General features: G+C 40.5%; 1 protein-coding gene across 6 annotated transcripts in view; it reads left to right on the top strand.

Moving 5' to 3' along the window:
• The window catches only part of NBEA (neurobeachin), an 881,324-nt gene that overhangs the window by 358,632 nt on the left and 496,062 nt on the right, over positions 1–26,630 (top strand). For all 6 annotated transcript variants that reach the window (XM_089690860.1, XM_089690861.1, XM_089690859.1 and 3 more), the window contains exons 19-21: positions 3,898–3,979; positions 5,751–5,874; positions 7,557–7,749. In XM_089690860.1, the coding sequence (XP_089546986.1) occupies positions 3,898–3,979; positions 5,751–5,874; positions 7,557–7,749 (399 nt within the window). The remainder of the gene's footprint in view (positions 1–3,897; positions 3,980–5,750; positions 5,875–7,556; positions 7,750–26,630) is intronic.

Below are 26,630 nucleotides of genomic sequence, written 5' to 3'. Positions count from 1 at the left end.
ATGCAAAACATTTGTGTGTGTGATCACATACCCTCTGTTCTCTGCTGCATAAGAACAGAGAGCCTGGGGGAGGAGAAACAGCAGTACACTGATCTTTCCAGTGAATGGCTATGCAGCTCCCTCCTATCTCCCAGCACTGCCTAGTGTGGTCCCTTTTTATTAGGACAGCAGAGGGACTGGCAGGAACACCAGGGATTTCACCCTAAGGAAGCAATGCCCTTATGTTGTAAAGCGCTGCATAAACTGTTGGTGCTATGTAAATCCTGTATAATAATAATACAAAGAGAACAGGATACTTTTTCATACAAGTACATTGATCAGCAGGCACATATCAGGAATATGAAATGTTTGGTTGACATATTCTTTAAACTTGACAGTTCTAGTACAATTGTCCAAAATACTGTTCTAACTATTCTTTGCTATTTGTAAGAAAATTGACTAAGCAGAGATTACACACTGTGCTACACAGGACCTTTAAGACTTTAACAGGTTTCCTTTCTTTGGGAAGCATGTGTATTAGAAAATTACTGTGGTATTTAATGCCTGTTTGATTTAGTGTCAGATTATCTACTGCTGTAAACTTTCTGCTTCGTTGCACCGTTACCGCACAGTACTGATGAAAACTTGCAGCAAATGACTGCTCACAAAAGTTTCTCCACTTGTTATTTTTGTTTCTGTCCTCAATGACTTAAGTTTCCCATATGCATGGTGGTGGGGCCGTTAAACATGGACAGTGAAATCTTGAACCAGAAATGATCACCTACTAAATTGTGAAAAGTAAAACTTTTCAAATCGTTAATAATCTTAGCCAAGAAATATTACCATTACATGGCTCTCCCGTTATCTAGCTTTACGTCATACCTCCAGATCTGACTATAATGGCTCTCTGAACTCAGTGCTTTATATGCCTTTCTGAAGGTTCTATTTATTTAATTTGTAATTTATTTCTTCATTTTAGTGATCTTACACTCAAACACCAATATTAGACAAGGGAACATTTTGCCTCCCTAGAATAGGACAACTAGAGTGAAACAGGAGATATGATTAAATGTACCTCCAGTATAAGCCTAGGCAAAGCTTCCATTGAACTTCCATTGACGCAGAGTCTATATTATGCAATGTTATTGTCACCAAAGCACTCTGACGGGGCTACAAAGGTGCAGCACTTTTGCTGTGCCGCATAACCTGTCTTCTGTACCATGAGAACTACTATTAAAGCATAGGATATAACTCTCCTTAGAGTCACCTCTTATCACTGGTCACCATATACTCTTTTGAGGAACAATCCGAATCTCCACCATCTTGTTCAGATTCTGGATCCGGTCATTTGGGCATTGAGGGCTGTTTTGGGTGATTTGTTTATTGATGGTACATTTCCATACTGTCCAGTATTGAAATGTAAGAACTGTCTCCTCGTACTTGTGCTTCTTAGTTTAATTCAACCTTTATCAGGTTATCGACTCCAAGCATGCAGTCCCTACTGTTTAATAAGTCTTTGCCCAAGTTTCACTTGATTTTATATAGGAACCTCCAACAGCCTATGTTAAAGGAGTTACATAGGTGCAGAGAGAAATGGACACTGGACCTCCCAAGTCTGGACAGTGATGATTTGGGCAATATTTTGGATCACCCATGTCAACAACTGATCTCAGCCAGATATAGGCTTGTGCAATTTAAAATTGTTCATCGTTACTACTTCACGCCGATACAGGTAGTAAAATTTTCAGCCGATCACTCCCCTGCATGTTGGAGGTACTCCTGCTTGAACACTGATTTCATTCATATATTCTGTACATGTTCAGAAAAAGCTCATATTGGTCCCAGATTTAATAACCAATATTCAGGTACCCCAGGAGCTCAGTGTTTGTTTGCTAGGCCTTATGGAACCCCTGGCTCCCAGAAAAGTAACTAGCACGTTACTTGGGCTATTGCTTTATTATGCTAGAAAGTCTTTTGTTTTTCTTTGGAGATCCCCTACCCCACCACCTCTTGATAGATGGAAAACATGTACAAATTCCACTCTTCCCAGGTATAGACCTACTTACAACAGGAGAGGATGTCCCTCTAAATTTGAGAAAATTTACTCTCCGTGGCTGGAGAAATCAAACAAAGCAAACCTGGCATGAGCTTGGTGTTTTTGAGATGCTGGTTGTAGGTGTACATCACTTATTCATTGTTTAGGTAATGCCACATCTGTGTAATGGACTTTATAAGTATGGATTTTTTAAATTTGCTTGGGATTCATTGTTTTCTGTTGTGTTGGAATAATTTCGGCTCAGTTTGTATTGTCTAAGGAGCAATCATGAGCTTAAAGTTCTTTTGGCTGTACTTCTGTGTATCACAGGAGTGCAGTTCATTCTGCATTCCTGTGACCTGTTTTCAGCTGATAGAGGTATGAAACCCACTGTCGGCTGACGTCACTCAGCTGGTCCAGGCTGGGGACAGATCTCAACTTCAAAGTCGGGATCCACCCCAGAGTCTGGAGTGACACCTGACTCATCCTCTCAGTGAGCCGCTGAGAGCCTGAGCCAGCTTCTCCCTCCCCCTGCACAGCCCAGCGCTGGTAGAGCAGAAAGCGGTGACTGACAGTCATTGCTCTCTGCTCAGAGTGGCTGTGATCAGTGGTCATGTGATCGCTGAGTTCTCACACAGCCGGTGGGGGACAGATGTAGCATCGGACCGATGCTGCATCCACCTAGGTAAGTATAAATGGGGGCGAAAAGAAAAAGCCCTACTTCTTTTAGCCCTACTTCTTTTAAGTTTTTTGTGTACTCTCTTCTGGCCTCAGCTGTTTAAAATAACAATTGTATTGTCTCTATCAGTGACCATAATCTGATTTAACTGTACTCAAGGGCATTTGAGGTCAAATACTGATTATGGATGAGAATACTTGGCTTATAAACTACATTCCTTTTCAGTATGGTTGAGTTAAGGGCCTTGTACGGGACACTTAAATTCCTTCTCACCAAACTCATCAAACCATGCCTTTATGGACATAGCTTTGTGCACCGGGGCATATTCTTGGAACAGAAAAAGTCCTAAGACTATTACCACAGTTAGGTGCATAATTGTATAAAATGTCTTCGCATTTTGTCACCTTTTACAGCACACTTCACTGGAAACACCTAAACTCACTATGGGAGAGTTTTTACATTTGTTACCCAATATAACTAATCCTTGTCATTTTGACTGTTGCCTATCACTGTAATGCATAATTTTGTTCATTCCGTTTTTGGGGTTTTCCGTGGAGTGTGTCGTATTTGGCTTTGGTTTCTCCACTTTTTTGTGTCCTACCAATATAAACAAAAGAAATAAACATGAGAATGCCTATACATTTGTAATTGCAACAATTTTCTGGGAGAAGTGGTGCGTTATCTGACAGAAATGCAGGGGTGCCAATATTTTTGGCCATGACTGTATATCTCTGTTGTTGAAAAAGAAGCTGAAAAACTAATTGGCAATTTTCCAAGGAAGAATAATGAAACTAGTACTACTATTAGGTAAGGATGGCTTTCAGAAAACCTGACTCCTACTCAGGTCAGATGTTCTGTATCAATGGGGTGTAGTGTTCTCACTTGGCTTTTAAAGATGGGTTTGATTGCAGTGTTAATAAAACAGAACATTAAAATAATGACGACAGCCAAGATTTTTAATTTAATTGTAGGAAACAATGTTTCATGTTATCCTCCAGTGTCAGATTTTGTTGAGATACTCCAGAATTTAACTGCAGACAGTGCATGCTCTCACTATAATTGTAATAAAGGTTCTACTGTGATGATTCATTCCAGCAATTATATTCATTATATTAGATTTAATATGAAAGTATCAGTACAAGTTATAAAAATTAGCACAAAAAATAGTATGCTTGATGTTGGTTATCTGCTTTTGTCTTTTTAGATCTTGACGGAGCAGGTTTGCACTCAAGTTGTCCATAAGCCTCATCCAGAGCCTGATTCAACTGTGAAGATACAGAATCCAAGTAAGAAAGGATACAAAACATTTTTATTTCAGGATCCTAGGTTCTTTTTTGCAGTTTTTTAGGAGAAAGCATGGTTTGAGGAAAGTGTACAATTACTGCAGATCTGTTTGTTCCATTTTAAGCCCCGTTCAGACTTGTGTGAGTGCGTTTGCGAGAAACACGGAAAAATAATTCCCCAACCTTTTTTTTTTTTTTTAAATAAATTGTGCTACACTGAATCTCATGGTGCTACTGCACCATATTGTGTAGCGTGCAAAATGTTGCCACGGCTGCCGATGTGTGGGGGAGTCATTAAGAATTAAGGGCACCACACACGTGTGAATTTGCTGCATGCGTCTCTGTGGGTTGGGAATATGTGCAATTTTGAGCACATTCCGCACTTGAGTCATGAACCTAACCTAAAGAGTGAATAGATTGAGTTCGTACATTTTAAAAACTAGAGCTGCATTAAAGTGATTGTAAATCCTAAACAATTTTTGCTTTAATGCATTCCCTGCATTAAGACAAAAAAATATTTCAGGATGTGTATCTCACCCTCCTCCTCCCCTCAAACTTACCTGAGCCTGATCTTGATCCAGAGCTGTGCCCGTCTGCAGCAGCTCTCTCCTCTTCTTTCTGTTCTCATCGGCTTTGCTAAGAGCAGTTGGAGCCATTGAATCCTGCTGCTGTTAGATTCTGGCGGCAGGGGCTGAGCCTTGCTGTCTTTGACTATAGATGCAGGCAATGGGGCTTGTGATAGAGCCCGCAGGCAAGTGGCTTTAATTGGTGGCACGCCAAGAAAAGGAGTAGGCAGGAGTGCTGGTAGGGGACCCCAGAAGAGAAGTACTGTATATCTTGTTTGTTATTAAAAAAGAAAAAAAGGCTTTTATGAATACTTTAAATTGGACCACTAGACAGAGAGCTTTTGGGGGAACAAATTACCTCTGCTGATCTTTATGCCACATCCAGATAACTTTGGTGTAATGTATAAATCATAATTATATTCATTGTGGATTTTGTGGGTTTGTGGACAAGGTATTTTGTGAATGGAAGGGAAGAGTGTGGGCAGATAAATACTACTGCTTCTCTGTATGAGATCCACAGCTCTCCTAACTACAACCAGCTGTAGATCCATGAGACTGTACTATCCTGCATAAATGAAAGTGTGAATGTTACCCTACAACGAATCCATCCAGACATATCATAACCATAGGCAGAGGTTTTCCTAACAGATATGACTAAATGTTCTGCCACTACATAGCTGCAAGATAGTTTTTGGTTCCCAATAAACACTACATTTAAATGCAACAATGTGGGTGTGTACAATTTAAATGGAGTCTGACCTGATAGAAAAATGATGGATTCCACTGTTGACTTGTTTTTGAAAATTCCAACTTTAGTGCTGTCATATCTATACTTTCTTAACTAGCCTGTGAGTCAGTGGCCCACGTCTGAGGTTTACCCAACTCATAATGAAGCAGAGTTTGTTGACAGCCCTGGAAATTGAACTTTAAAAACAAGATAACCGTTACGAATCCCATATTTTTCCAATTTTCCCATGCTTTCCAGTTATGGCTAAATTTGGAGAGTGTCGGATCTTAACGGCAAGAGATTTTTTCATATTCATAGTGAAGTTTAACTAAGGCTATAGCCTGTTGATGTAGGCGCTCGTTCTTTCCTCCAAAATCTTGTTATTATAGTATTGGTCCATGTCCTTTTTAGAAATACATTTTATACTTTAATACTATATACTTCTACATTTTACAATCTGTGCCGTGATATTTTTTATCAGTGATTCTGAAGGTGGTGGCCACGCTGCTGAAAAACTCCTCTCCAAGTTCTGACCTTATGGAGGTGAGACGCCTTTTCCTGTCTGACATGATTAAACTCTTCAGCAACAGTCGGGAGAATCGAAGGTGAGTGTGCTAAACATCTAAATACATCTTTTTTGCCTATGAGGTGGCAAAATCTACATAATGCAATAACATGTGGCATTTGGTTTGAAGGAAAGCTGTGTTGAGAGAAATACATGGAATACGTCTTGCCTCTCTCTCTTTGAAAATGCTAGCTGCCTGGGAGTCTCTGAAGGCAGTTGATAGAAGGTTCTATGGTCTAATAAAACCAAAATTCTGCTTTCTAGACATCTCAAATCCTACACATCATCATACATGCGCCATCCTCACAATGAAACTTGCGGGTGGTAGCATGATACTTTGTGGCTATTTCTCTGCCACAGACCTTGAAAGGTATGTAAACGTAGAATGAACATTGCAAAATATAGGGAAATCCTGGAGGAAAACCTGATGCTGTCAATAGGAAATCAGAAAATTTGTCTTCCAGCAAGACTATCCCAAGCATTAAGCCGAAACTATAGAAGAGTGGCTTATAAACAACAAGAATAATGCACTGAAATTAAAAAATAACAGCCCAGATCTCAATGCAATATAGAATTTGTGGTTGGACTTGAAGAATGCAGTTCACTCATGATCCCTGTGAAATCTGGTGGTGGCTATTTTTACACAGATACATATTCTAGGGCCATTGTTGTTGGAAGCTGATTACTCTACTTTACTCAGCCAGAATGTGTTTGGGTTGTAAAAGGAACCATGGGAAATCCACACAATCCTGGAGAATGTACAGGCTCAATATAGGTTGGGAATGTTTTCTATTCTTGGTCTCCCATGCTGGTATTTTAATATGTGGAATGGACAAGTCTATTTTTTATTAGTAATCTAGGGTTGTAACCTTCAGTGATTAAGATGTTCTAACCACCCCTTATTTCATGAAATTATGTTGCACAAGATACTCTGCTCCTCTCTATTACTTACAAATTGTGTGTTCACATTACATACTAAACAACATAAAACCCACCTTCCTTTGTCCAGCACATTTCCTGTGTCTATTCTGTTATACTATGTGCGCCTTTAGTGGATTTATAACGGACCTTGCTTTTTAAGGGAATGTAGTAATGCTGAGCTGAGTATTACCCCTTTCAGGTTATCAGAAACATTGCTCACATTCCAGATGCTTTTCTTTTTTGCAGATAAGAAAAATAATATTGTATTGGTTTACCCTGCTGGCTTTGGTCTCATCACCGTACTACCCCATACCCAAATTGACCACTAAGTGTGTACTTTTATGAATGACTGTGGGACAGATATTAGATTGTGTGATGGATGTAGGTAGTCTTATACTTGTAAAGTGCTACCGCATTTGTTGGTGCTAAATAAATGAATTAAAAAAACACACTTTGTTGGTAAGTATAGGAAGTAGGCTTTTTTTTTTGCTGCCATGTTGACAACTTAGTTTGAATGTCTTAAAGATACGACAAAGCTAGCTTATCAAAATGGAGAAAAAAGTGAAGGCGATGTTTATTCATTCTCTTCTGTAGTCTAGGATAGAATAGTCTAGGATAGTGGGCAGATGCTTATACCTGACTTAGCTGATGAGTTATATTGTACAGTCAGTAATTATCCTCACATACAGTGTTTAAATGACATTCTGCGCATTCCTCAGCTATGAACATTGTACAGGTATTCCTTCCTTCTCTTTTATATGTAAAGCTACTTTAACCTTTCCACGTCTGATGTACTTCTAGGTGCCTCCTGCAGTGCTCTGTGTGGCAGGATTGGATGTTCTCTCTTGGCTACATCAATCCAAAGAACTCTGAAGAGCAGAAGATCACAGAGATGGTCTACAACATTTTCCGAATACTTCTGTATCACGCAATCAAATATGAATGGGGAGGCTGGAGAGTTTGGGTGGACACACTTTCTATAGCTCACTCTAAGGTAGTTTCAACATTTTTATAGTATAGTCTTATCATTTTAGCATATTGATTTGGTGCCACCTTGTGGACCATGATGTTCAGTATTGCTGTGTCGTGAATGTCATTTCCTTTTATTCAATAAAATTGAAGGTCATTTTTGCATATATTTTACAAATTGTATAACTCAACCCCTAGGTCAGTAAGATGAGGCCAACTATGGCCTTCTGGTATGTGTAAGTAATGTATAGGTAGATTATGAATATATGAATATTACCATTAATATTGTTCCTCCTTTTCATGTTCTTTTTTTATCAAATGGGAAAATGTGTTTTAAAGATGTTACAACTTCCTTTTATAGGTTAGTAGGGTAGGCAGACCTTAATTGTGTGATAAATTTGAGGTTAGTAAAATAGAGGCTTCCTGGTAGGACAGTAGTATTGTGCAAGAACATGGGTAACATTGTTTTTGCAGTTTTACCAGTGTGGAAGTGTGAACTGGAGCTTACAGTGATCAGCCATAACAATATGACCACTGATAAGCAAACTGAATAATATTGAATATCTCGCTACAATGGCACCTGAAAGTGGGTGGAATATTTTAGGCAGCGAATGAACTTGTTGTCCTGAAGTTGATGTTTTCAAAGCAGAAACAAAGGTCAAGCGTAAGCATTTACGTTACTTTGAAAAGGGCCAGATTGTAATGACTTAGTCAGAGCAAATCCAAAACCACACCTCTTGTGGGATGTTCCTGGTCTACAGTGGTCAGGACCTACGAAAAATGGTCCAAGAAAGTAGAACTGGTGACAGGATCATGGGTAGCGAAAGCTCGTGGAGAGCAAAGGATGATCCATTAGAGGAGGTGTAGCTCAGATTGTTGAAAAGGTTAATGCTGGTTCTGATAGAAAAGTGTCAGAGCACACAGTTCATCACATTTTATTGTGTATGGGGCTTCATAGCTGCAGACCAGGCTGTCAATGCCGACCCCTTGTCCACTGCCAAAAGCGCCTACAATGGCTACATTAGCAAATGAACTGGACCACAGAGCAATGGAAGCAGGCAACTTGGTCTTACAGTTGTGGCCAAAATTATTCAACCCCCACTGAAATTGAGTGTTTTGGCCAGTTTGACATTGCTTTTGATCATTCAGTCATCTTGCTTACATTTACATTAAAGAGGCACTTGTAGGTCAGACAAATATAACATAACAGTTATAATGAAATAACCACAAATGTCTTTTCTGTGCTCACAGCATTATCAGTTTTATTCAACCCCCAAGTGACATTCAATCTTAGTACTTAGTACAGCATCCTTTTACAGTTATAACAGCTTTTAAACGTGAAGCATAGCTTGACACAAGTGTCTTGCAGCGATCTACGGGTATCTTCGCCCATTCTTCATGGGCAAAGGCCTCCAGTTCAGTCACATTCTTAGGCTTGCGCACTGCAACTGCTTTCTTTAAGTCCCACCAGAGGTTCTCAATCGGATTTAAGTCTGGTGACTGCGATGGCCACTCCAAAATGTTCCAGCCTTTCCTCTGCAACCATGCTCTAGTGGACTTGGAGGTATGCTTGGGATCATTGTCCTGTTGAAAGGTCCAACGTCTCCCAAGCCTCAGGTGTGTGACGGACTGCATCACGTTTCCATCCAATATCTCCTGGTACTGAAGAGAATTCATGGTACCTTGCACACGCTGAAGCTTCCCTGTACCTGCAGAAGCAAAACAGCCCCAAAGCATGATTGACCCTCCACCATGCTTCACAGTAGGCAAGGTGTTCTTTTCATCATAGGCCTTGTTCTTCCTCCTCCAAACATAGCGTTGATCCATGGGCCCAAACAGTTCTAATTTTGTTTCATCAGTCCACAGAACACTATCCCACAACTTTTGTGGTTTGTCCACATGGCTTTTGGCATACTGCAGTCGACTCTTCTTATTCTTTGGAGACAGCAAGGGGGTACGCCTGGGAGTTCTGGCACGGAGGCCTTCATTACGCAGTGTGCGTCTTATTGTCTGGGCTGAAACTTCTGTACCCACATCTGACAAATCTTTTCTCAGTTCCTCAGCAGTCACACGGGGACTTCTCTCCACTCTACGCTTCAGGTAGCGCACAGCAGTCGAAGTCAGCATCTTCTTTCTGCCACGACCAGGTAGCGTTTCAACAGTGCCCTTTGCCTTGAATTTGCGAATGATGCTTCCTAAGGTGTCTCTTGGTATGTTTAACATCTTTGCAATCTTCTTATAGCCATTGCCCTTCCTGTGAAGAGAAATCACCTCTTCTCTTGTCTTCCTGGACCATTCTCTTGCCTTCACCATGTTTGTAACCACACCAGTAAATGTCTAGAAGGAGCTGAGTATCACAGTCATTTTAAAGCTGCCTAATTGGTGCTTATTATGCTTGATTGCTGCTCGGTGACATCCACAGGTGTTTTCAATACCTGATGGAAAGCACCTGTATGAACCTCTGTTCTTCAGAGTGGTAGTCTTTAAGGGGTTGAATAATTGTGGCAATGAAGAAACCACATAAGAACCATTTACTACTGTATTACATAAACAATTGATGTCATTTTAGTTGCATTTGGGTAGTTACAACGTCCTTGTAGGATTTGATTCTGAATACAATTCCAAATGTACACTATAGTCCCTAAACCCCTTTACAGCATTGGGGGTTGAATAATTTTGGCCACAACTGTAAAAATCATGTTTTCTTTTACACAATGTGAATGGCTGGGTGTGTGCATTGCTTACCTGGGGAATAGATAGCACCACGAAGTAGTATGGGAAGAAGGCATTGTGATGCTTTGGGCAATGTTCCACTGGTAAAACTTGGGTCCTATCATTCAGATCAGGGCTGTTTGGGCAGCAAAAGGGGACTACTTAATGTTGGGTGGGGGGGGTCATAATGTTATTGCTCATCGGTTTAAACAGAATTCTAATAATGACAACAATGTTTTAGCAGCCGAGAATAAGGCTGCATTTGAAGTCCTATAGACCATTTCAAGTTCAATGTTTAAATGATGTTCATCAGAAGTAAAAGTCTAACAGGCTGGTTAAGTTGTGTAGAATTTTCCTCCACATGTCTGTGTTGTGTGTCAGCAATTCTTGCTGATGGGTTTATTCAAAAACACTGTAAAAAAATAAATAAAAAAAAATTCCTACAATTGCCCACTCCATCTAGATCGTCAGTTTACGCAGCACTATATATATATATATATATATATATATATATATATATACATATACAAACACAGACACATATGTTGTAAATTCACATCAGTCCCTAACCCTGAAGGAGTGTACAATCTAAGGTCCCTAACTCACATTCATACATACACATACTAGGGCCAATTAACCTACCGGCATGTCTTTGGAGTGTGGGAGGAAACCAGAGTAGCCAGAGGAAACCTGCACAGGAAGCAGGGGCGGACTGACCATTTGGAAACTCGGGGCACTGCCCGAGGGCCCGGGGTCAGTAGGGGGCCCCATGAGATGCCCCTGGTACCTTTTTCATAGGCTTTTTTTAGTTTGGGCAAGGACACAGGGGCCCCATGATCCCCTATTGCCCGGGGGCCCCATGAGTTGTCAGTCCGCCCCTGACAGGGAGAACATGCAAACTCTGTGCAGTTAGTGCCATGGTTGATTTGAATTGACAGCCCTAGAATAACTGTATTTTTTAACCTTGGTTGAATAAACAGGGAGAAGACTTACTGATTTCCTTTATCTTCCCTGCCTGTTAAAGCTGTTGTAAAGGTTAAATTTTTTTTTTTCTATTAAAATTAATAAACATGTTATACTTACCTGTGAACGGCCTCCAACTTCCTCTTCTGGGTTCCCCCACTGGCAATGTTCGCTCCTCCGCTTCTCTGTCTGCCCCCATAGCAAACCACTTGCTTTGAAGCCAGACATGCAGCTTGCTGCCGAGCTGGGCTGTGTGCGTCCAAAGACACACACAGCATGGTTCTGCCCTGCCCCTCGCTCCCTCCTCACAGGATTCAATTGACAGCAGCAGGAGCCAATGGTTGCTGCCTGTGTGTGAGGGAAGGAACACAAACCAGGACTGCTACAGATGGGCACAGCGTGGAGTAAGATATAGCAACTATTTAAGGCAGTGACAGGGCGATACAAGTATTGCAACATTCTTTTTCTCTTTATGCAGAGAATGCGTTAAGGTGCTTAAAAAAAAAGTCTTGGCTTTATAACTACTTTAGTTCTTAATAGATTCACAGTGAGACAAAGCAGTATACTTCAGCATCTTCCCTGTGATGGGTGGGGGAGAGATAGCTGATGTGATGCAACCACCAGACCATTATTTGATTTACTTCTTGCCAAAATGAACTGGGAGCCTTGAGATAGCCCAGTTTTACGCATTTCAGTTGCTTGACATTGCTTAGGTGATAGTTTATCTTATATTATGAAAATGTTTTCTTCCTGGGTCTACTTTAATTTAGTTTACTGTTTACGCATTCAAATGTATCCGAAGGCAATATCAAATTCAGTTTCTTTTATAGACTGCAATGGATAATCTACAAGCTAAAATAATGAAAATGTTACAATTATAAAAGCATGCACAATGATGGCTTTGAAGTCTGTTTCTCCTTTGCATAAACGATGAGTACTGGGAAAGACATGACTGATAGATGGAAAGATGTGCTGTGAAAGAATGTATACATCCTCGCATTAGATTGTTCTTTGAAGATGAAATCAGTATGTAAATCTTCACCCATAGCTACATGTTTAGTAAATTACCCTCAGTGATATGAATTTGCAGTATACAGCATGTCTTTTTGCTCAAATCATAGCATTAGGGCTTTGCTTGCACTTTGGAGGGCCCCTTGCTAGTGGAACTTCACCCAAATTTATGGGAGGGTAAGAATCTCAGACAGGTTTTTAAACACAAAGTGATAAAGCAACAGAACACAGATGACAGTTGTTCTTGTCGGGAGATATCTTCTGTGTTCCTGTTTGGGAAGAGTCAGACTTCCAAAACGAGTCATATACAGCAATGATAAGATTACAGAGATTCTAATCGTTCCCTTCTCTATTCACATCTAACAACTCCTCCTATTTAGGTTCTACCTGTTTGTCCGCAGTCTTTCCTTCTCTGCATCCATTCAAAGTCCAGAATGTATAAAGCTCGTCTGAGCTTCCAGAAAACAGAGAGCTGACGTCATTCACTGCATAGCTCAGTGAGAAGAGCTCTGATTGGAGGCAAGATACAGACCCCCCTTTCACACAGCACACAGGAACAAAGTTGGGACTGTCAATCACAGGCTGTGTGCTGGAGGTTCCTCCCCTGTCCCCTTTTTTTCTCTTGGTGACAGGAAAATGTGTCAGACATGATTCATGCTGATAGTAGAAGAATGAAGCAGCATACAGAAATGACAGTGCTCTTAATTGAATAAATGGGGAAGGGGAGAGGCGCCCAAGGAACCAATATAGTGTAGTATGTCAGTTTATTAAAAAGATCATTAAAATCATATAATATTGCACTCACAAGGGTGAAGTGTTTGCAGGCATGTCATTATGGCAAAAGTCCATAACCGCAGGCAGATAGATGGCTTAATCCACTGGGAGCTGGATGGAGAGGCAGCCAATGGAAGTGCAGAGAGGATGAACGCCTTAGAGAGCAGGATGCAAAGCCAGGAGCGTAGCAAAAAGTGCAAGAGCTTCAGCCGCTGTGCGCACTAGCGAATCAGTGGATCAACGAATCACTGGAACCAAAGCTTCGCTGGAAAGGACTGTCGTGCAGGAAAGGATGAGCAGCCTGGTAACACCAGCGAGGGAGTGAGTGTTTGTGACTCTTGGAAGAACAACAAACTTCCTTCATCAGCCCTTAATTGACAAGTACACACTATAGAGCAGCCTTGTTCAACGTTTTCAACACAGAGGAATTCTTGAAATAATTTTCTGGTCTCAGAGAATCCGTGCTAAAAATGACTACATCTGCAACTCATGATACATTAGTGTGATTGTCACTGGGAAGAATGCTCCTTGCAGTTGTATTCATTGGGAAGAGTTACCCCCTTACAGATGGCTAAAAAGCTCAATGGTGTCAGGGGAACTTATCTGAGAGGCAGGATTTGCTCATTGCTCAAAGAACTCCTAGCAACCTCTGGTGGAGCTCTAAGATTCTACGGAACCCTGGGTGAGGAACCCTGCTATAAGGGGATATGCTCTGTTCATATTTCATGTCTGAGGTTTACAACCACTTTAAATGTAGCAATGTTGAAGATACAGCCTACAGGGCAAGTGGCTTCTCTTCTATTTGGACGCACAGAATAAAGTGTTTGCCACTGCACACCACTGTGCTTGTTTTTGTTACCCTTCTCTACAGTTTATTTCAGGGCTTGCACTTGTCTTCCAAAAGCTTTCCCATAGATCTGAAATTGTACTTGCAAGATTTGACAGGGGAACAGTCATCCTTGAGAATTGATGCAGATCATCTGTATTCACTGTGTAGACCATTCCCTGGCATTAATCTGATCTTAGAAGAATAGCACAATCTCCCAAAGTTGGTTGGTTTCTACGCAAGTTGCAGCTTGGCCATAGACATAGTTCTTTTTCTATTGTAATAATGTTAATCAGGCAGAAGCCATCTCCTGTCAATAGGTACTACTTGTGTCTTTTTGAACAGACAAACGCTTGTTTTGCAACTGCTTTTCTCCCCATAAAAGTTAATAGGAAGACAGACACTGCTTGTAATTGAACTCTGAAGGATCTCCAACGCTTTTCAAACTGAACATAAATGCAATTTAGATGGACCTAAAAGCATGCTGCAACTGCCCATCTGTATGAGCTGGCCTATTTATGGCTTGATTTTGGGCCAATTCCTGCTGATTGTAAAAGCCAAGATGGAAGGTTGTTGGCTGAATAGTGCTTGCTTCTATTAAATGCATTCACTGTCTGGGTATTCAGACAGCTGTAGATGCTGCAGCTGTTTGAATACAAAATTCAGTAGTGGAGATTCTTCAATCTGTGCTGTTTAGTATGGATAGAGAAATCTAATAGAGTTCTTTAATTTAGCCCATGAGTTATACGAAATAAATTTATGTTGCATAGAGTTCTGGCTGATTGGTGTATGTCCCCTGTGTTTCTGTGATGCAATCTGGAAAACATGTCAGGCACCATTGTCTAAGAAACACTGCTCTACAAAAAAAAAAAAAATTCCAAGAACCTCTCTAGCAGCACATTGAGTAGTGTAAGAAGAAACAAACCTGTATAATTGCCAGCACACTGAGCAATTCTTGTGACAGTAAGTCATTATTGCAGTATAATCACCCACAAAGTATATATAATTGGCAGCGCCCTGGACAGTAATTTGCGATAAGCTTTTATTTTCAACAAAATCACCTCAAAGTGCACAGAGCTATCAGCACATTGAACAGTGATTGTTATTGAGTATCTTCATTGTAGCATAATTAGCATGAAGTATTTATAATTGGCAGTACACTGGACAGTAATTGTTATTGTGAGTCTTTATTACTTCATAATCACCCTCAAAGTGCCTATAATCGCTAGCATACCAGATGGTGATTGTACTGCATTAAGTATGAGCCATCACAATCGGTAAAACCGTTATAGACTACCTTTAAACCCAATTCCAGTTAGATGGATAGAGTACAGAAGAGTTAGAACTTCTGCCTGATAGTGCTAGTGTGAACTGTCCTCCATACAGCCCTTGACCTATTAAGTAATGGATGCTTGAAATGATCACATCAGATGGTGCCATGTTGGACCCAGGTTCTTCTTTTTAGCATCTCCTTCTCACGGTATTATTATATTATTATTATACAGTGTTTCTATAGCGCCAAAAAGTTTGCTCAGCGCTGTACAATATACTGGGGGACAGTACAAGATTGACAGCCTCAGCTTTGTTCCTGTGAGCTGTATGAAGGGGGGTGTGTCCCTTCCCTCTAATCAGAACTCTTTTTACTGATAGAACTTCAACTCCCGGCCCCTGCTTTACACAGCTGAGAGATCCTGTGTAAATTCTGCACTTTGGATGATTATTATTATTATACAGGATTTATATAGCGCCAACGATTTGCTCAGCACTTTACATAATAGTGGGAGACAATACAGTAACAAAACAATATACGAGAGGTTCGAGGGCCCTGCTCCTTGGAGCTTACAATCTAGGAGGGAGGGGATAGTGGTACAGGAGGTAGTGGCTGTGGGGGATGGAGTGGTAGGAGGAATGGAGGAGATCAGCTGTTAGGTGGGGGTGGGGTAGGCTTCCCTGAAGAGATGGGTTTTCAGGGTGCGCCTAAAGGTGAGGAGGGTAGGTGACAGTCTGATGGATTGGGGTAGTGCGTTCCAGAAAATGGGGGAAGTCCTGGAGAAGTTCTGCAGTCAGGCATGGGAGGAGGAGACCAGGGAGCTAGAAAGTAGGAGGTCTTATGAGGAGCGAAGAGTACGGGTTGGGTGGTATTTGGGTATCAGGTCGGTGAGGTAGTTTGGGGCAGTGTTATGAATGGCTTTGTACGTCAATGTTAGTAGTTTGAATGTAATGCGTTGGGCAATCGGAAGCCAATGGAGGGAATGACGGGGGTGGCAGAAGCGGAGCGGTTGGTAAGGTGAATGAGTCTGGCCGCTGAGTTCAGGATAGACTGAAGCGGGGATAGTCTGTCATGAGGTAGGCCGGTGAAGAGAGAGTTGCAGTAGTCGAGTCGTGAGATAATAAGGGAGTGAATGAGTTGTTTAGTAGTGTCTGGGGTTAGGAACAAACGTATTTTGGAGATATTGCGGAGGTGGAGCCTGCATGAGTTTGCCAGCGATTGGACACGGTATAACCATGAATGTTATGGTGAGAGGGGTTTAAAGGAATCCAAAAGCCCTGACTAATGCAAATGCATAGCACAGTAGAGCCTCTTTAGAACTGAAGATATTTTCACATCTCATTCCATCAAATATCCCAAAAATGAAAGGTTATAGTTTCTCAATGGTTCAGTGTCCATTGGCACATAAAGGAACAATTTCCATGGCTACATTTACAATCATGAAATGTGAGCGTCAACTATTTTCAGTTTCAGTTTTCTAGACAACTGCTTAGAAGAACCCATGGTGCTGATTGTTGGGGCAAGGTCAGATGAGTCTGGGCATTTAAAACCTTTGAGATTGACATCACCTGGTCTTCCCAGACAATGATTGAGAACAATCCATGACACTGGCAGGTCTCAGCTTTGCAAAGGGGGCATTGCATGCTATAAATTCTGCAGGGTGCCCAAACTTTTGCAGACACCATTTTTTTGTTTTCTGTTATTTTGAAAGTGTAAATGATGGAAATAAAATCTAACTTTTGTTGACATATTATAAGAATGTCTAATCTGTAATTTGATGCCTTTCTGAGATTTTTCCATCTTTCCTTGGCTTCTTTATGCACATTAATACAAATTTTTAGCTGGGGTGCCCAAACTTTCGATCCCCACTGTGTATATATATATATATATATATATATATATATATATAATTTTTTGGGGGGGGACATGTCATGAGATGGGAATACCTTCTGTTCTAAGAGGGCTTTACTGTGCTACCATTTCATTGTGAAAAAAACTTTCATATATAACAAATACAGCTGACATTTCAAGGTTATGCTGGTCCCTATCCTCAAGGCAATATAAAAATTTGCAATGGCAAACTTTCCGGTCTCTTCTTAGCACCTCTGTTGGGTGTGTCTTTTTAGTAACACCCTGTCATACCCAAAGACACCAGGGCAGAAAATGAGCGGAAATCCTTCTAAGGCCCCTTTCACACGTGCGATTCTATCAGGTCTGCCTGTCAGTTTTTCAGGCAACCTTGATTGGATGGTCCATGTATCCCAATGGACCTGCGTGTGTATACAGACTTGTGTCCATTTACACCCACCTACCTCTAATCCGATCCACTCCATTAAAAAAAAAATGGAAGGGGATCTGGCCCCCTCCATCTAGGGTCAGGTATAAATGGACAGCTGGTCCATTTACGCCTGCTGGTCCATAGAGTAGAGTGGCATGTGTCCGTATCCGCTCTACATAAACTGAGCAGACACGCACCTGTCATCCACTGCTCTGATCTGATCAGCAGGGAATTAGCAGACAGATCTCCTGCTGAACAAAGCAGAGTCCACCCCTTGTGAAAGGGGCCTAACACTTACCCAGTCAGTTATAAGAACCACTCTATTCAGATGTATGTCTGCAGCTAAGAGTGATTTGACCACATTGTATGATATATTGTGGTTGCTTTTCTAAAATCTGTTGCAGCTTTGCAACCCAATCAGCTTTCAGTTTTTTTTGGGTTTTTTGGCAAATCTGAATTGAACAAGCTGAAGTCAGAAGCTGTTTGGCTACCATACGCAGCTGCAGATTTTGCACTGTCCAGTTTTAGTAAATCAACCCCGTTATGTATATTTTCTCTAAAGGTGGGCTAACTTTTCTTTGGGTGAGCATGTTCCTTGTAAATTTAATAAATGAAATAATGATTTTAATTTACCCCTGCATTAGAAAAAAATGGAAGACATGAGCAATCCTTTTTAACTGTAGCAAGGATGCAATTATCTTAGAGTACCTAATACTGGAATATTTAGGACCCAAGACACCTCATAGCTCCCCTCTTGCCTTTATCTGCAATTAGACTTTGAAGCCACCTTACAGACATTGCTTTTAACAGTGGAAAACCTTCAGCGCATTGCTGATCAAAGTCTGAACAACTCTATATTGAGCATCATTAGCACTTTTGGTAAACCACTTTTAATAGACACAGTATGAGGGCAGCTCAAGTGTTTGTCATAAACAATTTAAACTGTGCTGTGTAGATAACATTTTAAGGTTACACTCAGTTCTTAAATCACTCAGTCTTTCCTGTGACAGAATTAAAGTATTACTCTAATTTTCAGGAAAAAAAATAGCTTCAGGTGAACTTTACAAATTGACAAGAATTTAGAAAGCAACATTGAGACAACATACAGTTCCATGCACACTGGCTTAAAACAAATGCTGCTCCTAGAGGAGTTAAGCATTTTGCCTGTAGAAGCAACTAAAGGCATTTTATAAGCTCAGCATTTATAGGCAGAAAAAAATCCCTTCTGTTTTGTAATTTTGAGAGCGTTTTTCTGGCCGTTTTTTTCTTTTGCCAAATGTACTGCCATTTTTTTTTAAAGCGGCCGTAAATCGCATCAAAAGAAAAAAACAAAAAACATTCCCTGCAGGGCAATGGCATATTGTACTAGAATGCTTTGCATACTAGTACATTATGCAAAACTTACCTTAAAATGCGCTGTCACCGCTGTCAAGACTTCCATCTTCACCCGGTCTTCCTTCCAGGTTCGTGAGCTCTGGCCATCTGACTAGCTGCTGACGTCACTCCTGCGTATGTGCATGGGAGTCACGGGCCATGGCACAGTGCTCCAAGGAGACAGCACAGGTATGCCGTTCTTTCAGAGCGCATGCGCCAGTTAAAACAAATGCATATCTCCTAAACTGTGCACGTTTAGGAGATGTTAATTTTACCTACAGGTAAGCTTTATTATAATTACTACCACTTTAAGCCAGTGTGTATGGAGCCTAACACTTTCTGTTCTGAAGAAATTAATTTGAGCCTTGACCGCAATTTTGCTAAACTGTTGGATAATTGGGGTTATCTTCACTATTGCTACCTGAACAGTCTTAGCTTTGTAATAATAAAATCGGCTGCTTCTGCAGCCATTTATGTGTGCAAGAGTCTTAAAGTGACTCTATCATGAGAGCACATGGAGGCCGCCTTTTCTGACCTCTCCTGTGAGAATGTTTGCTCCTTGGCTATCATGCTGGTGCTTTTGCCTCAAAGCTTTCTGAGTCTCTGATCACTAACAAATACAGAGATAAGGAATTCTGACTATAATTTACAAGAAGACTGTTCCAGGTCAGTGACTCAAAGATATTGTAGCCAGACACAGTCAGGCCACTAGAATATTCAAAATATTTTTTTTAATCACAGTCCCCTTAAATTATATCTAAGACCCATTTTTTTTCACTTATCCTGTATAGAGTAGGCAGTGGATACATTTTCCATACGTTGGACACATTTTCCATAACTTCCTGTCCTTCATACACAACTGTATAATCTCCTAGATTGTAATCTCAAAAGAGCAGGACCCTCGAACCCCTCTTGTATCGCATTGTATTGTTATTGTACTGTTGCATGTATTGTCTCCCATTGTAATGTACAGCGCTGAGCGAACTTTATAAATATTGTATAATAATAATAACTGAGAGGTTACAGTACAATTTCCAAGATATCCTCTCTCTTCCTGTTTTTATTGGACATAAAGTTAATAAAAATCTCCCCAACAAGAGTGATGTGTTTTTCTATTCCCTACTCTCATTCAGCTGTCACGGGAACACATTTCCCAGTTAGAAGACATTCCCTGTATTCTTTTTCCACTGACAGCTTGATAATTTGGATTTTCCTTAACTCCAGTCTTGGTAACAGTGGTCATTGGAATAAATAGATTAGATCATTTCAGCGAGGACACATAAAGCAGTGAAAATTTGATAGTGGTTCTAATCATATCCTTACTTTGCCCTAAACTACAGAATAATATTTTGACTTTGCATTTTAACGTGTCTTGCCCTAATGAAACTCCTTAGGGCAATAGAAATGCCTTCTATTTGATTTTAAGTCCTGGCCAGATTTCTAGGAAAAGCAGAAAACTAAGCACATAAGGAAATTAGGTTTTGTTCAGTGCATAGAATTGTGTTGCAAGGAAGCAACATTTGAAAGTTGTTTGGTTCAATATAATGGGGGCATTGGTGATAGTTTTTTGTGTTTGCAGTTTCTCGTTTCTGTAAATCTAGGTCTAGAAAGAATATATAAGTGCCACATCCAAATCATCAATTGAATGAGAAAAATATATGTATCAAAGCAAACCTTTTAGACACCCACCACTCAATATACTTGTTAAAAATGTATGTTTTAATAAATATATATATATATATATATATATATATACATTTTCAAGGCCTAAAAAAACATATGTTGGTGGAATAGGCCTTTTTTAATTATATCCCGCAATCATGTGACTCCAAATCAGGGTTTTTCAACCAGGGTTCTTGGAACGCTAGGGATCCTCCAGAGGATGCTAGGGGTACCTTGAGCAACGAGAATTTTCTGCCTCTCAGATAAGTTCCCATTGACACCTTTTGATCTTTTTACTAAAATTATACAGGATTTATATAGCGCCAACAGTTTGCACAGCGCTTTACAAAATGAAGGTAGACATTACAGTTACAATACAATTTGGTACAAGAGGAAACAGAGGGTCCTACTCGTTAGGGTTTACAATCTAGGAGGAAGGGTTGAGTGATACAAAAGGTGTAATAACTGTGGGGGATGAGCTGATGGAGGAAATAAAATTCAGTTTACTAGTTAGAAGCAGGATAGGCTTCTTTAAAGAGGTTTTCAGGGATCATCTAAAGGTGGATAGATTAGGAGATAGCCGGACAGATTGGAGTAGGGAGTTCCATAGGATGGGAGAAGCTCGGGAGAACTTCTGGAGGCGAGCATGAGAGGAGGTGACACGGGAACTAAAGAGCAGAAGGTGTTGGGAGGATCGAAGAGAGCGGTTTGGTTGATATTTTGAGACCAGGTTGGTGATGTAGCTGGGGGCAGAGTTGTGGATGGCTTTGTAAGTTGTTATTATTTTGAATTTTATTTGTTGGGCGAGTGGAAGCCAGTAGAGGGATTGGCAGAGAGGGGTAGCAGACACTGAATGGTTGGTAAGGTGGATGATCCTGGCAGCAGTATTCATGATGGACTGGAGGGACGATAGCCTATGTAAAGGTAAGCCAATGAGGAGGGAGTTGCAGTAATCGAGGCGAGAGGTAACCAGGGAGTGAATTAGGAGCTTTGTGGTATCATTGGTTAAAAAGGGGCGTATTTTGGAGATGTTGCAGGAGCTGAGGCGGCATGATTTGGACAAGGATTAGATGTGGGCCTGATAGTTTAGAATCCAGGGTTACCCCTAGCACCCTGGCATGCATTGATTCTGACCGAGAAATCGGGAAGGAACATGTGGGAGAAAAAATTATGTTTTGGATAGGTTGAGTTTTAGGAAGTGGTGTGACATCCAGTGTGAGTTGTCTGTTAGTAAATCAGTGATACGTGAGAAAACTGATGGGGTGAGCTGAGTAATAGAGAGATAGATTTGTGTGTCATTAGCATAGAAATGGTACTGAAAACCATGAGAAGCTATCAGCTGACTCAGGGAAGATGTGTAGATTGAGAATAGGAGAGGTCCAAGGACAAAACCTTAGGGGACCCCAACAGTAAGAGGAGTAGGAGAGGAGGCAGTAGAGTTGTAAGTGACACTGAAGGTGCGATGAAATAGGTAAGATTCGAACCAGCGTAGGGTACGGTCACGGAGACTAAGTAAATATTTTTTTGAGGAGGGGGTGGTCACACTGTGTCAAAGGCAGCAGAGAGGTCCTAGAGTAAGAGTATGGAATAGTGACCATTGGTTTTAGTGGCTAGTAAGTCATAGTAGCAGTTTCTGTGGCGCATTGTGGATGAAATCTAGACTGAAGGGGATCGAGAAGGTTATTCTCCCTAAGATGGCAGCTTAGCCATTTGTAAACTAGATGTTCAAGGAGTTTGGAGGCAAAAGGGAGTAAGAAGATGGGTCTAAGGTTGCTCAGACTGGTTGAGCCTTTTGAACCCTTTTTAAGTATGAGGTGACTAGCGCATGTTTTAGAGAGTTGGGGAAGATGACAGTAGAAAGTGAGAGATTGAAGATATGAGTTAAATAATGAAGGATAGAGCCAGAGGGTGATCATAGTATTTGCGAAGGAACAGGGGGCAGGTGGTTAGGTGGGATTTAGAAAACAGTTTACCAACCTCCTCTATAGTAGCTGGGTTAAACAAGGGAAGTATAGATTGTGCAGGTAGATAAGCAGTGTAGGGTGAGGGAGATGTTTGTACAGTGGATATCTTGTCATAAATTGTATCAGTCTTATTTTGAAGTGATTAGCGATCTCTTGGGCAGTAAGTGAGTTAGTGGGTGGAGGACGAAGTAGAAAGTTAAGCTGGCCATGCACATGGAGATTTTCAGACGAGAATATTCTTAAGAAAAGATGTACGAAAATTCTTTGAACGTTTGGTGAATGAACGAATGTCGTTCGAAATTGTCTTTTGCTTTTAACGTTCAACTTTAAAATGAATGTAATTTCTGAACGATAAACACATACACTGGCCGAAAATTTGTTTGAACGAGAAATTTTCCTTCCTGCCCCTGCAAATTTTCCCGTCACTGCTGTCGAAAATGAACATCGATTTGACCCCACTAACGATTAGAAAATCAATTGTATATTCTTGAAACCAAAATTCTCAAATGAAAATCTATACGTCTATGGACCGCTTTAAAGGTAGAAAAGAGTTGACGGGGATTGCATGAGAGGGTGTTAATGAGAGTGATAAAATAGGTCTGCTTGGCATTGTGGACACAAGAATTGTATTTTTGAAGGGCAGATATTATATTGGTCGAAGTCTTGCTGGGTCTTGCGCCATAAATGCTCCAGAGCACGACTACGTGTTTTGAGGAATCTGGTATAGTCTGTTTTCCAGGGTTGTAGCGGTCGGGGCCTAATTCTGTGTGTAGTGAGGGGGGCCAGTGTGTCCACGGTGGATGACAGTGAACTGTTGTATACAGAAGTGGCCAGGTTGGGGCAGCACAGGGCTGAGATTTTGTCATAGAGACAATCTGTTGCCGAAAAAAGGAGAAGGGTTAAGATAGCGAAGGTTTCTACGGGTAACTGTTTGGTAGTTGGAAGACAAGGAGGAGGAAGCCAAGGAGAGAGTGAAGCTAATGAGGAAGTGATCAGAGAGAGGAAGAGGAAAGTTGGTGAGGTTGCAAGGAGTGTATAGGTAGCTATCTGTAAGGGGGTAATTCTTCACAATGACCACAAGTGCAAGGAACATTCTTCCCACTGGCCATCACAGTAATCTATCATGAGTTGTATGTAGAGTAATTTTTAACGGGGTTCCCTGAGACGGAAAATGATTATATCAAGGGTTCCTCTGTGTTGAAAAGGTTGAGAAAGACTGGTCCAAATTATCACAGGCTCTGTATATAGAGCAGAGGAATTGAGGGTCACATGGTTAGAGGCTATAATATAAAAGAAGAACTATTCATGCTCTTTATACTTTTATAGGTTTTCAAAGTATTTATACAGTTGTGTTCAAAATAATAGCAGTGTGTTGAAAAAAGTGAATAAAGCTCAAAATCCTTCTAATAGCTTTTATTTCCATACACACAAATGTATTGGGAACACTACACATTCTATTCCAAATCAAAACATGAAGAAAAATATATCAAATTTGTGTTGTTCCTCTAAAAAAAATTGAAGAAAAGTGAATATTAGACTGTTCAAAAAATAGCAGTGTTTGTATTCTTATTTACAAACTCAAACATTCACTATATAAACTGAAAAATGTTTGAAGATTTTGCTTTCCTTTGAATCACTTAATGAATATTTAGTTGTATAAGCACTGTTTCTGAGAACTGCTGTACATCTGTGTTGCATGGAGTCAACCAACTTCTGGCACCTGTGAACAGGTATTCCAGCCCAGGATGATTGGACTACATTCCACAGTTTTTCTCTATTTCTTGGTTTTGCCTCAGAAACTGCATTTTTGATGTCACCCCACAAGTTTTCTATTGGATTAAGGTCTGGGGATTGGGCTGCCCACTCCATAACGTCAATCTTGTTGGTCTGGAACCAAGATATTGCACGTATACTGGTGTGTTTGGGGTCGTTGTCTTGTTGGAACACCCATTTCAAGGGCATTTCCTCTTCAGCATAAGGCAGCATGACCTCTTCAAGCATTCTGATGTATTCAAACTGATCCATGATCCCTGGTATGTGATAAATAGGCCCAACACCGTAGTATGGGAAACATCCCCATATCATGATGCTTGCGCAACCATGCTTCCCTGTCTTCACAGTGTACTGTGGCTTGAATTCAGTGTTTGGGGGGTCGTCTAACAAACTGTCTCCCTCCGGCCACTAGACCCAAAAAGAACAATCTTACTTTCATCAGTCCACAAAATGTTGCGCCATTTCTCTTTAGGCCAGTCAATGTGCTCTTTGGCAAATTGTAACCTCTTCAGCACGTCTTTTTTTCAACAGTGGGACTTTGCGGGGGCTTCTTGCAGATAGCTTGGCTTCACATAGGTGTCTTCTAATTGTAACAGTACTCACAGGTAACTTTAGACCTTCTTTGATCTTCCTGGAGCTGATTGTTGGCTGAGTTCTTGCCATTTTGGCTATTCTTCTATCCATTCGAATGGTAGTTTTTCGCTTTCTTCCACGTCTTTCAGGTTTTGGCTGCCATTTTAAAGCATTTGCGATCATTTTAGCTGAGCAGCCTATCATTTTCTGCCTTCCTTCCTTAAATAAGGGCAATGTTTGCCACCTGTTTTTCAAAGAATGAATGACCTCACTAATAGAACTCCACACTGCTATTATTTTGAACATGCCCCTTTCAATTAGTGATTCAATTACACAGAATCAGCAGCATGCATGTCATGACTGTTGGGTCTGTTGGATTTCTATTACTCTACTACACCTGCTAGTAAATTATTTGCCATGTAGAAATATCATTTCTACCAAAAACAGTGATTGATCAGGTTAGTGATGTCTGACTGCTATTATTTTGAACACAACTGTATATCAAATGAATTGAGAATACATACTCCAATATGCAATAGTCTTTACTTCAAAGATGCATCATATACATTACAATCCATATGGCATATATGGAATGCCATATATAGAATGGATGATCATTTAGTAAATGTGATCTTCTGAGACTTTTGAACTGTTTTCCTATATGAATATAGGGTTAATTATGTAGCTTTGGTGGAGGAGTAGCACCTGTGTAGTAGCACCGTGTGAGTATATAGTATTGATTGTGTTTGGAAAATACTTACCTACAGCTTGATGAAGAGCAGGGATGCTTGAAACTGTGCAGTCACTATATACGATATGGATTTTAATGTATATGATGCTTCTTTGAAGTAAAGACTATTGCATATTGGAATTTTGTCAGCAGGGAGCCCTATCTATAGTCAGTGGCAGTGATTTTTCGGAAAAGACCCAACAGGTTGATTGTAAACAAGTCAATCGATGGATCAATTTGTGTATAACCAGCCTGCCTATACATGGATCGAAACTTGGCCGTCCCTGCTGAACTGAGCAAATTTCGATCCATCTATGGTCAGCTTAACCTGAAAGCTGGAGATGACCATCAGTACTAATCCTGACCTAATGGTCAGCTTTAATTTATGCAAAACCTTTATCCCATAAAGAAAAAAACTGTTTGATGTAGCTACTTAAAGTATAAAGTATTACCTGGAGTTTAGCTTCAATTTGTTAGTGTATTTAAATCTGATAGTGTATCAAACACTCCCCTCCCCCCAGACTGACAATGCTACTGTCCAAAGGTGGCCCCTGTGCTCATTCATCCAGAGTGGGGGCATTCTAATACAGGAGGCTTGTTACTGGCCAGATCACCACGAAAAATCAGAGGGAAAAAGCCTAAAAAAAAAAAAAAACTAATGCAGCTACCACATCTAATGATTGGTAAGCTGCAATATATTACATTTTTGGTTGGGGTTTAATTCTGCTGTATAGAGTATTGTATTTATTTCCACCAGTGAGATCAGATGTTCTGATTCCAGTTGTTTTATGTAATAAACATAGTTGTTAGTACTAGCGCTTTGATATATGAAGCCCGTGGTGTTAATAGCACAAAAATTGAATTATCATAGTTGCTAACTAAGAATTAATCATGTGATCCTTACTTTACTACTCTATTATGTTTGAGTCCCATATAAAGGAAGGTAACTTTTTTTTTTTTTGCGTAGGAACTCTTAATAGTACAAAACAATGAAGA

This window comes from Staurois parvus, unplaced genomic scaffold (genome assembly GCF_062004578.1).
Source record: "Staurois parvus isolate SC_StPar_1 unplaced genomic scaffold, SC_StPar_1.0 ptg000544l, whole genome shotgun sequence".
NCBI lineage: Eukaryota > Metazoa > Chordata > Amphibia > Anura > Ranidae > Staurois > Staurois parvus.
This window is presented reverse-complemented; position numbering and strand designations above follow the sequence as displayed.